The following is a 12,245-nucleotide window of genomic DNA, read 5'->3' on the forward strand; positions in this document are numbered from 1 at the left end:
TAGTAGATACCCAGTCCATCATAGTTAATGCCCCCTACCCACCATTGAACATATCCACAAGGAGTGTTGCCACAAGAAAGCCACATGCATCATCAAGGATACCCACCAGCCAGGCCATGCTTTCTTCTTGCTGTTGCCACCACGAAGGAGGTACTGGAGCCTTATGTCCCATACCACCAAGTTCAGGAACAATTATTACTCCTCAACCATCAGGCTCCTGAACCAATGTGGATAACTTCACTCACCTTGACACTGAACTGGTTGCACAATCTATTGATTCACTTTTAATGACCCTACAACTCATGTTATTAATATTTTTTTTGTATTTGCCTTCTTTTGCTCATTGGTTGTTTGCCGTCTTTGTTTGATTCCATTGTTCTTCTTTGTATCTGCTGTGAATGCCCGCCAGAAAATGAATCTCAAGATTTGAGAATAAGTTACAACTTGAAAGAGACTGAATAGGCTGAGACTGTTTTCACTGTGGCATAGAAGACTTAGAAAGAACATAGATAAGGTGAATGTTCACAATCTTTTTACCAGGATAGTCACCATAGTTTTAGAGCGAGGGGAAACAATTTAATGGGACCCGAGGAGTAACTTATCATACAGAGTGTGGCAGGTACGAGGAGTGAGCTGCCGGAAGAAGTGGCAGAGATGTTTATTACTACATTTAAAAGACATTTGGACAGATATATGGATGAGAAATGTTTAGAGCAGGGGTTTCCAACCTTTCTTATGATAATATTATTAAGCAAGGGGTCCAGGTTGGAAACCCTGAGGATAAGGACAAATACAAGCAAATGGGACTAACTCAGGTAAGCAACTAGTTAACATGGACAAGTTGAGCTGATGGGTCTGATTCCGTGCTGTATGACTCAATGACTCTCTGATTGTATCACATAAGTTCATCTATAGCGTAGGAGTGACTGCCTGAAATTTAGGTTTGCAAATTCTTGAATAAAATGTTCCTTTCTTTTCTGTTTTAATAACTTACTTAAATGTTTATAATGAATTAATTCAGATAATTAAAAATTCTATTTGGAAAACATGAAAGGCTCTGATTCTATAATACAAGTAAATGCTAAGCTTGCAAGCTATTTACTTAGCCACTACATAGTTTAGTGCAGAAGAATCATTAGTAAGCTGCGTATTTTAATTACGTTTATGTTAATTAACAAGTTCACTGTTTTAGTTCATTTCTTTTTCAGAGATTTGCAAATCTTACTGCCTGTCAGGCTGTAGGGAATATGTGTGTCATGATCATGAATTCAATAGACATGGCAACAACTCCTAATGATGCTTGTACCCTTTATCACACAATATTTAAGGAGACAATAAGCTTAGGAAATACCCATTCAGTATCTTCATGGTAAGAAAATGCTGTGGTTAAAGAGTATATGAATTTCCTGTTTGAGCAGTTAGCGCATTGGTATTTTAATTAATTTGCATTTTTGTCATAGGAAATTTTCTACTTTAACATTTTCTAAGATACTTGTCAAAATTTTGCCACTATTCTATCAATGTTAATTCCACTAAAATACTGAGAACTTCAGCTAAAAGGAATAAATATTGTTCTAGTATCAATTTCTGCACCCTGTTCACTTCATCCTCTAAATACAGAACCTTATACTGTATTTCCTTCACAATTCCCAAATGGATCACCAGTATCAAAGTATCTATACTATATACAACCTTACCTGCAGCCACAAAACAAATAACCCCAATAAAACATTGTGCATGGTTTAACCAATCTTATAAAGCTTTTTGATGAAGTTACCAGGAAAGCTGATGAAGGCAGTGGATGTTGTCTACATGGGTTTGACGAGGTCCTGCATGGGAGGTGGTTCAAGAAAGCTCAGTTGTTTACCATCCAAGATGAGGTAGTAAATTGGATTAGATATTGGCTTTGTGGGAGAAGCCAGAGAGTTGTAGTAGACAGTTGCCTCTCTGGAGGCCTGTGACTAGTGGAGTACCACAGGCATCGGTGCTGGGTCTGTTGTTATCTGTCATGTATATCAATGATCTGGATGATGATGTGGTTAACTGGGTCAGGAAATTTGTGGATGACATCAAGTTTGGGGATGTAGTGGGCAGTGGGGAAGACTATCAGAGCATGCAGAGGGATCAGGACCAGCTGGAAAAATGGGCTGAAAAATGGCAGATGGAACTTAATACAGACAAGTTCGTAGTTTTGCACTTCAGTAGGACCAACCAGAGTAGGTCTTACAGAGTGAATGGTAGGCCACTTAGGAGTGTGGTAGAACAAAGGGATCTAGAAAGACAGGTCCATAATTCATTGAAAGTGGCATCACAGGTAGATAGGGTCATAAAGAACGCTTTTGGCACATTGGCCTTCATCAATCAAAGTTTTGAGTACACAAAATGAAATGTTATATTGAAATTATATAAGGGTGGTGAGGCCTAATTTGGAGTATTGTGTGCAGTTTTGGTCACCGACCTACAGGAAAGATGTAAACAAGGTTGAAAGAGTACAGAGAAAATTTGCAAGGGTTTAGCCAGATCTAGAGGACCTAAGTTATATGGAAAGATTGAATAGGTTAGGACTTTATTGCTTGGAATGTAGAAGATTGATGTGAGGTTTGATAGAGGTATACAAAATTATGAGGAGTGTAGATTGGGTAAGTGCAAGCAGGCCTTTCCCACTGAGGTTGAGTGGTACTACAATGAGAGGCCATGGCTTAAGAGTGAAAGGTGAAAAGTTTAAGGGGAACACAAGGGGAAACTTCTTCACTCAGAGGGTCATGAGAGTGTTGAAGGAGCTGCAAGTGCAAGTGGTGCATAAATGTTCAATTTCAACGTTTAAGAAAAGTTTGGATAGATACGTGGATGGTAGGGCTATGGAAGGCTATGGTCCTGGTGTAAGTTGATGAGAATATACAGTTTAAATGTTTCGGCACAAACTAGATGGGCCAAAGGTCCTGTTTCTGTGCTCTACTTTTCTATTACTCTATGACAAATATTATTTGTGATGAGTCATAACTGTCCAGATGAGACTCTTGCATGTGGATGATCTACTGACTCCAATAAAGCGAAACAGAAAGAAATTCAGAAGTACATACAGTATATATGTTTCTAATGGAAAAATGTCAGAATAAAATGAAAAAAATTTACATTTTGAACTGTCGCACCAATCCTTATTCTCACATTTGTATATACCAAAAGTTATTTATTGACAATCTACCTGCCTTTCAGGCGAAGGAATCTGCCCTGGTTATACTTTGATATTCAGTATGGGCTTGGACCTAGACTTCTCGAGCAAGAACCATTTCAAACATTATTTCATTTTAATTCCACTAAAGTAAGTACATGGGTTTTCTTTTCCATGCACTGCCTTATTGTTGAAACATGGAGTGAAATAAATTAAATTATTATTCCTTATGCAATACCAGGAACTCTACAGTATCCTGATAACAGAACTTTAGAGTATAAATGAACTTACAACTTAGTGACAAAGTAAAAAGAAATTGGGTGCTACCACTTAATATAATTAGGAGTATGTTTAACTGTAAGAATTGACACATCAAAGTGGGGCCTCTATATATGCAGTTGACTGTTGAAGAATCAAGAAAGAAAGAAAGAAGCTGTAAGCTAAATCACATGGATGTAGGGTCCAGAGTATGTGATTAACTAGCACCTGTACATAGTTTGCCTTGCAGGTAGCACATTCAAACAAGAGGACATGAGTTGAGAGTTAAAGGGCAAAAGTTTAGGGGTAACATGAGGGGGAACTTCTTTACTCAAAGAGTGGTAGCTGTGTGGAACGAGCTTCCAGCAGAAGTGGTTGAGGCAGGTTCGATGTTGTTGTTTAAAGTTAAATTGGACAACTATATGGACAGGAAAGGAATGGAGGGTTATGGGGTGAGTGCGGGTCAGTGGGACTAGGTAAGAGTAAGAGTTCGGCATGGACTAGAAGGGCCGAGATGGCCTGTTTCCGTGCTGTAATTGTTATATGGTTATAACCTCCAATACTCCAGAACCTCTCCCATCCCCACTGATGATGCAAAGATCATCGTCAGAGGCTCAGCAATCTCCTCCCTCACCTCCCACAGTAGCCTGGGGTACATCTCGTCCAGTCCCGGTGACTTATCCAACTTGATGCTTTCCAAAAGCTCCAGCACATCCTCTTTCTTAATACCTATATGCTCAAGCTTTTCAGTCCACTGTAAGTCATCCCTACAAACGCCAAGATCCTTTTCTATAGTGAATACTGAAGCGAAGTATTCATTGAGTATCTCTGCTATCTCCTCCAGTTCCATACACACTTTTGCACTGTCACACTTGATTGGTCCTATTCTCTCACATCTTATCCTCTTGCTCTTCACATACTTGTAGAAAGCCTTGGGGTTTTCCTTAATCTTGCCCGCCAAGGCCTTCTCATGGCCCCTTCTGGCTCTCCTAATTTCCTTCTTAAGCTTCTTCCTGTTAGCCTTATAATCTTCTAGGTCTCTATCATTACCAATTTTTTGAACTTTTCATATTTGTTCTTGACTAGATTTACAATAGCCTTTGTACACCATGGTTTCTGTACCCTACCATCCTTCCCGTCTCATTGGAACTTATCTATGCAGAATTCCACGCAAATATCCCCTGAACATCTGCTACATTTCTTCCGTACTTTTCCCTGAGAACATCTGTTCCCAATTTATGCTTCCATGTTCCTGCCTGATAGCCTCATATTTCTGCTTACTCCAATTAAATGCTTTCCTAACTTGTCTGTTCCTATCCCTTTCCAAAGCTATGGTAAAGGAGATAGAATTGTGATCACTATCTCCAAAATGTTCTCCCACTGAGAGATCTGACACTTGACCAGGTTCATTTCCCAATATCAGATCAAGTACAGCCTCTCCTCTTGTAGACTTATCTGCATATTGTGTCAAGAAACCTTCCTGAATATACCTAACAAACTCTACCCCATCTAAACCCCTCGCTCTGGGAGATGCCAATTGATATTTGGGAAATTAAAATCTCCCACCACGACTACCCTGTTGTTATTACACCTTTCCAGAATCTGTCTACTTATCTGCTCCTCGATGTCCCTGTTATTATTGGGTGGGCTATAAAAAACACCCAGTAGAGTTATTGACCCCTTCCCGTTCCTAACTTCTACCCACAGAGACTCCGTAGAAAATCCCTACATGACTTCTTCCTTTTCTGCAGCCGTGACACTATCTCTGATCAACAGTGGCATGCCCCCACCTCTTTTGCCCCCCTCCCTGTCCTTTCTGAAATATCTAAAGCCTGGCACTTGAAGTAACCATTCCTGCCCCTGAGCCATCCAAGTCTCTGTAATGGCCACAACATTATAGTTCCAAGTACTGATCCGTGCTCTCAGCTCATCTGCTTTGTTCATAACACTCCTTGCATTAAAATAGACACAGCTCAAACCATCGGCCTGAGTGCGTCCCTTCTCTATCACCCGCCTATCCTCCCTCTCACACTGTCTCCAAGCTTTCTCTCTTTGTGAGCCAACTGCCTCTTCCTCCTTCTCTTTAGTTCGGTTCCCACCCCCCAAAAATTCTTGTTTAGACTCTCCCCAATAGCCTTAGCAAACCTCTCCGCCAGGATATTGGTCCCCCTGGGATTCAAGTGCAACTCGTCCTTTTTGTACAGGTCACACCTACCCCAAAAGAGGTCCCAATGATCCAGAAATCTGAATCCCTGCCCCTGCTCCAATCTCTCAGCCACACATTTATCCTCCACCTCATTCTATTCCTATACTCACTGTCACGTGGCACAGGCAGTAATCCTGAGATTACTACCTTTGTGGTCCTGCTTCTCAACTTCCTTCCTAACTCCCTGTAGTGTGTTTTCAGGACCTCCTCTCTTTTCCTACCTATGTCGTTGGTACCAATATGTACCACAACCTCTGGCTATTCTCCTTCCCACTTCAGGATATCGTGGACACAATCAGAAAAATCCTGGACCCTGGTACCTGGGAGGCAAACTACCATCTGTGTTTCTTTCCTGCATTCACAGAGTCCCCGATCATTGCTGCCAATACTTGAGCATGTTTAGTGAGCAGTACAGTGAAGATTTGTGTAACTATAGGGAGGCATGAAGTACAATGAATATTGAATAATGAAGTCCTAAAGACTCCACCTTCAGCCCTTCATGTTTGTATGACTATCAAGCAGCCATTTATATTAATCTCATTTACCAACAATTTGCAAGTAGCTTTTTATACTTGGGCAATTCAAGTGCTCATCTAAATATTGAATAAAATATTATTAAATATTATGAGAATTTCAGCCTCCACCATTCCCACTGACACTGGGTTTCAGATTCCAGACATCTATAGAGTGAAAGAAATCTTTCCTCAAATCCCTTCTAACTTTCCAGTCCCTTGCCTTAACTCCAATAATCAGTACCATGAGAGTAGCTAGCTCCAAGGGCATGACGTTGGTGCACAAAGAGTTTTCGTGGTTTGACGTGAGTTTTCAAGATGACTGAACTCAATCTATCTCCAACCCATCAGCTGCGCTCAGAAACCTCATCTGCTGGTCACTTCATTACTCTCAGAACAACCATCAATGATCTCTATCAATTATCCCTTCAGTTCACAAGGTTTATATAATTTTCATTCCTCCCTGCACCAAGAATATCTAGTCTTTTTAGAATTGTATAGGTTTCAATGAGATCCCCTCTCATTTTCCCAAACTCCAGTGAATATATACCGAATTGGCCCAATTTCTCCTCATCCATCAGTCCTGCAGCCATAAGAATCAATTTAGAAAGCCTTTTTTGTAATCTCGCCATGCTAAAAACATCCTTTCTTAGATTAAGTGTTCATAACAGCACAGAGAATTCTAGATCGGATCTCACTAAGGCTTGCACAGCTGCCACAAGATAGGCACAAATCCTCTTGCAATGAAATCCAACTGCCTTCCCAACTATTTGTTGCACCTAAACACTTGCTTTCAGCAACTGATCTACAAGCACAACAGGCCTCTTGTGCTTCCGAGATAATCTTTCTTTCCAATTTAGAATCAGTAGATCATCTCACATTACAGTGCAGCTGCCATACATTTGTCCACTTGCTCACCTTATGTAAATCACTTTGAAATCCACTTCACTCTTCAAAGTTGCCAACTTGGAAATATTACATTTCATTCCTACATCCAAATCTTGAACATTATCATCATATTTGGAGCAGATAAGTAAAGTGGCTCATTACCACTTCTCTAGATGCCAGTAAACACTGGCCTTGCCAATGAATGCCCAGGTCTTTATAATGAAACAAAAAAAACAGGAAGAGTGACAGAAGTTCCAAGAAACATGAAGAGACTCCCTACACTTCAAATGCCAATAACACTTCAGCTCTTTTCCCTGTTACCTTGCATGTGTCTTGCTGGTCAATCAACTGAGACTGCTGGACCTCGAGCTTAAATGCTTTAATGTGAAATTATGTCCTTTGGACCCAGAGCAGATCGAGATTGTCCTCCAATGCTGCACAGGCCAGCAGTTTGCCATTTCCCGTATGGCAATCATCAGGGAGAACCATCAGGAGTTTAGTATAGGCAAAGACAGAAGGTAGTCAATTCCTGCCGCTATTTATAAGGAGTTTTTACATTCTCCTCATGACAACATGGATTTCCTTCCACATTCCAAAGATATCCATCTTAGGGTTAGTAAGTTGTGGGCATGCTATGTTGGGGCCAGAAGTGTGATGACACTTGCAGGCTGCTCCCAGCACATCTTTGGTCAGTGTTGCTCATTGATGCAAAAGTTTTGATATTTTGGTGTATATGTGACAATTAAATCTAGTCATTAATTGCATGCACAAGACTGATTTGCTGGTAGTATTTACTGAGTTCATTTATAATCTTTTTTGTGTGTTGGAGATTGAAGAAAATTCTAATGAGTGGAACTGATAATGAACAGGAATGTCAAGGATTTTAAAATGATCCTTAAACCAGTTTGAAGGAGGAAATTAGTGCCACTGTATTCAAATAACATGATAGTTGCATACCACGTGCATTAAATAAAGCAGGCACAGTGTCCAAGCAAATACAACTTTAATAGACCAGGTTTAAGTAAACAGCTAGTGAAGTTGTACGTTACTTACATGATTTCTCCTTCTGAATGTATTGATTCTTCTCAGCTGGTTAATCATTTTAGTATTGCCTTCCAAAGTACTTCAGAGGCATGGACCTAGTCTAAAATATTTACAACCATTGACACTGTAGTTCTGGCTACACAATTCTATCACTATCTTTTAATTATGCAACAACATATCTGCCACAGGAAGCAGTTGAGGCCAGTACATTGGCTATACTTAAGAGGGAGTTAGATATGGCCCTTGTGGCTACGGGGATCAGGGGGTATGGAGGGAAGGCTGGGGCGGGGTTCTGAGTTGGATGATCAGCCATGATCATAATAAATGGTGGTGCAGGCTCGAAGGGCCGAATGGCCTACTCCTGCACCTATTTTCTATGTTTCTATGTTTCTATGTAACAAATCATTAGATCACCTAAGACATTAGATTCTAACATACCAGGATAACAGGTTGTTTCATTTTTCTTACCAGGTAGTTTAAGGTAAAGGAACCATTGTTATTTCTTCTGGATAGTGAGCATTTGTCAGTAAGGTTTGTTCTATGGACTTGCCTTGCCTTGCACACTCTATTCAAGATTTCACCATCAATCCACCAAGCTATAGACCTCCTTAAAAAAATTCAGCCAGGTTAGCCAAACACCCTTTACTTCAGTGATCAAAGCTATTTATTTTCATCAGCAGCTGATACCTGGCCAGGTGTTGAGATTTATTGCACAGAACCCTTCACCTTAAATACAAGCAGTTTTGTAAGTTATGAATGTGATTGCTTCTTTTTCATTGTTTATGTTTTACTGCTTGCAGCATATGGAATTACAATTTATCCTTGCCAAATATGATGCTCGTGGTTATTTTCTTAATTGGGAAAAAGTAACTGGAGGTACTTTGCAGGTAATATTTCGAAAATAATTACATAAAATATAACTTGATAATTCTCTATTCATCAAAAAGCTAATAACACGATATTTTCAATTTGGATGTCTGAAAAAATGAGTTGAATTCTAGTACAATATTTCCAGTTAGACTTTTACCAGAATTATTTGTCAAGGTATCAGAATCAGTTAATGAGATCTATTGAACCTTTAATAATGTTTGTTTTATTTTAAAGCATTTTAAAATAATGTTCCCTGTATAATCATATGATTATTATTTAATGTTGAAAAACACATTGACCTGGATCTTCTCCTGAATGTGAGTCTTCCGAGTCACCAGTTTGAATCATGCTGTTTCTTCCAGCTTATTGACATGGTTCAGTGTAGCATGTTGCAGTAGAGGGCCTTTCCAAGTACAAGTTGCTAGTTGTGTTCCCAAAAATGTGTATATACTCTAGACATTATAACACTTTTGTTTTAAGATGGTGCTCCTGAAGGCAGGCAGCAACTTACTGGTGGTTCTCAAAGTAAGAAGTACAACTAAATACTTTCATAATAATACTTTTTCTGTAAAATATTACAATCACCACAAACAATGAAGAGTCAAGTGAAGGTGAGGCTGACTCAAAGGTCGAGGCATATGGGTGTGAGTAAGGTCAAGGCATGTTCGAGGAGAAGTGATGGGAGCAAGGTCGAGGCAGGTTCAAGACGGAGTTGGAAAGAGCAAAGCGGAGAAAAGTCAAATTGGAGGAGTTTTGGAGCCCATCCACCTAAAGCAAAAGTGAGGTTTTTCGATCTAAGCAGCAGGCCAATTTGGAAAGGTCATTTACAGGCTGAGACATGGCAGCAGGGTCCAGGCCCAGACCTCATCAATGCAAAAGGGCCTGACTCTTAAGAGTGAGGAACGACCCGATGTTTGGGCGATTTATATACTGGACCAAGTAGATTGATAAGGCAAGGTGTCGGGACCAGAGGTGTGGATTGGGCCAGTTCTGCTTGTTGCTTCGCGACGTTTACTCCACGCTCCACTGCACTGAGGTGCACCAGGCTTTGTGTCTGTGGGATCTGTGACGTTTTCCTCTTCTATGTGATGAACTGAGACAGAGGCTGTGGGCCTCTTCTGGCTGCTCCAGATAATGTCTATGGACTCACCCATGTTCTGAATGCTATTTGCTTGCTTTCATTGCTTGCACAATTTGATTTTTTTTCCTCTCTGCACGTTGGATTTTTATGGATTTTATTTTAAAGGGTTCTTTTGGGTTTCTTATTTTGTGGTTGTCTGTAAGGAGATAAATCTCAATGTTGTATAATTTATACATTGACAATAAATGCACTTTGAACATTACAGTTCCTACAACAAGTATTCACCACCCCCCCCCAAAATTTTTCATGTTTTATTGTTTTACAACATTGAATCACAGCGGATTTAATTTGGCTTTTTTGACACTGATCAACAGAAAAGATCTTTTCGTGTCAAAGTGAAAACAAATTTCTATAAATTAGTCTAAATTTATTACAAAATAATTGATTGCATAATTACTCACCCCCTACAAATCAGTGTTGACTAGATGCACCTTTGGTAGCAATTACAGCCTTGAGTCTGTGTGTCTAGGTCTCTATCAGCTTTGTACATCTGGTCATTGCAATTTTTCTGCATTCTTTACAAAACTGTTCAAGCTCTGTCAGATTACATGAGGATTGTGAGTGAACAGCCCTTTTCAAGTCCAGCCACAAATTCTCAATTGGATTGAGTCTAGACTCTGACTTAGCTACTCCAGGACCTTAACTTCTTTGTTTTTAGACCATTTCTGTGTAGTTCTGGCTTTAGGCTTGGGTCATTGTCCTGTTGGGGAAAAGATATCTTCTCCTGAGTCATAGTTCTCTTGCAGACTGCATCAGGTTTTCCTCCAGGGTTTCCCTGTATTTTGCTGCATTTGCTTTATCCTCTACCTTCCCAAGCCTCCCAGGACCTACTGCAGTAAAGCATCCCCACAGCATGATGCTGCCACCACCAGGCTCCACAGTAGGGATGGATGTGTTTTTGATAATGTACAGCGTTTAGTCTAATGGCCAAAAAGCTCCATGTTGATTTCATCAAACCATAGAAACTTCCAGCTGACTTCAGAGTCTCCCACATGGCCTTTAGCGGAGATTTCATTTGAGTTCTCTTTACCACTCTCCCATAAAGCTACAACTGGTAAAGCACCCAGCAGTAATTATAGTTTGTGCAGTCTCTCCTATCTCAGCCACTGAAACTTGTAACTCCACCAGAATTGTCACAGGTCTTTTGGTGGCCTTTCTCACTTGTCCCCTTCTTGCACACTGATTTTGAGGACAGCCTGCTCTAGGCAGATTGCAGCTGTGCTACATGCTTTCCATTTCTTGCTGATTGACTTAACTGTACTCCAAGGGATATTCAGTGACTTGGAAATTTTCTTGTATCCATCTCCTGACTTGTGCTTTTCAATAACCTTTTCACAGAGCTGCTCAGAGTATTCTTTTGTCTTTATGATGTAGTTTTTACCAAGATACTGACGAACCAGCAGTTGAACAGGTGTATTTTTACCACAATCAATTGAAACATTGGCTGCAGGCAGGTGATCTCAATTTAAATAATTACGTGACTTCTAAAACCAATTGGCTGCACCAGTGATGATTTTCTGTGTCATATTAAAGGAGTGAATATTTATGCAATCAATTGATTTGTGTTTTATATTTGTAATTAATTTAGATCACTTTGTAGAGATCTGTTTTCACTTTGACACAAGAGTTATTTTTCTATTGATCAGTGTCAAAAAATGCCAAATTAAATCTGCTGTGATTCAGTGTTGTGAAACAATGAAACATAAGAATTTCTGGGCGGGGGGGTGTGTGAATCACAAACAAGAGAAAATCTGCGGATGCTGGAAATACAAGCAACACACTCAAAGTGCTGGAGGAACTCAGCAGGCCAGGCAGCATCCATGGAAAAAAGTACAGTTGACATTTGTATTTAATATAGAAAATATAAACATGTATTGCAAAATATGAGTTTATATTTAATACATTAAAACACTAAAACATTCACACATGATTAGAACAAAACAATTTATTTAAAGTAAATGAATTTTAAAAAATCAAAATAAAATGTAAGTTAAAAGCTCTCTCCATTGTTAAACCAGCAGCAATTTCTCCCTATTTGTTTCACAGGGCCTGGCATACTTGCAGCAGTTTAAGCTGCTATATGTTCATTGCACAAATTTTCCAGCCTGCAGGTCATTCAAAAAGACAAGATATTTTCAGAGTTTTTACAATGAAGTA

General features: G+C 39.7%; 1 protein-coding gene across 1 annotated transcript in view; it reads left to right on the forward strand.

Annotated features, from left to right (window-relative positions):
• The window catches only part of tmem67 (transmembrane protein 67), a 173,290-nt gene that overhangs the window by 38,485 nt on the left and 122,560 nt on the right, over positions 1-12,245 (forward strand). Inside the window, exons 8-10 of the mRNA XM_072245077.1 lie at positions 1,209-1,369; positions 3,214-3,319; positions 8,878-8,964. Coding sequence (XP_072101178.1) covers positions 1,209-1,369; positions 3,214-3,319; positions 8,878-8,964 — 354 coding nt within the window. The remainder of the gene's footprint in view (positions 1-1,208; positions 1,370-3,213; positions 3,320-8,877; positions 8,965-12,245) is intronic.

The sequence above is a fragment of the Mobula birostris genome, chromosome 1 (genome assembly GCF_030028105.1).
Source record: "Mobula birostris isolate sMobBir1 chromosome 1, sMobBir1.hap1, whole genome shotgun sequence".
Lineage (NCBI taxonomy): Eukaryota > Metazoa > Chordata > Chondrichthyes > Myliobatiformes > Myliobatidae > Mobula > Mobula birostris.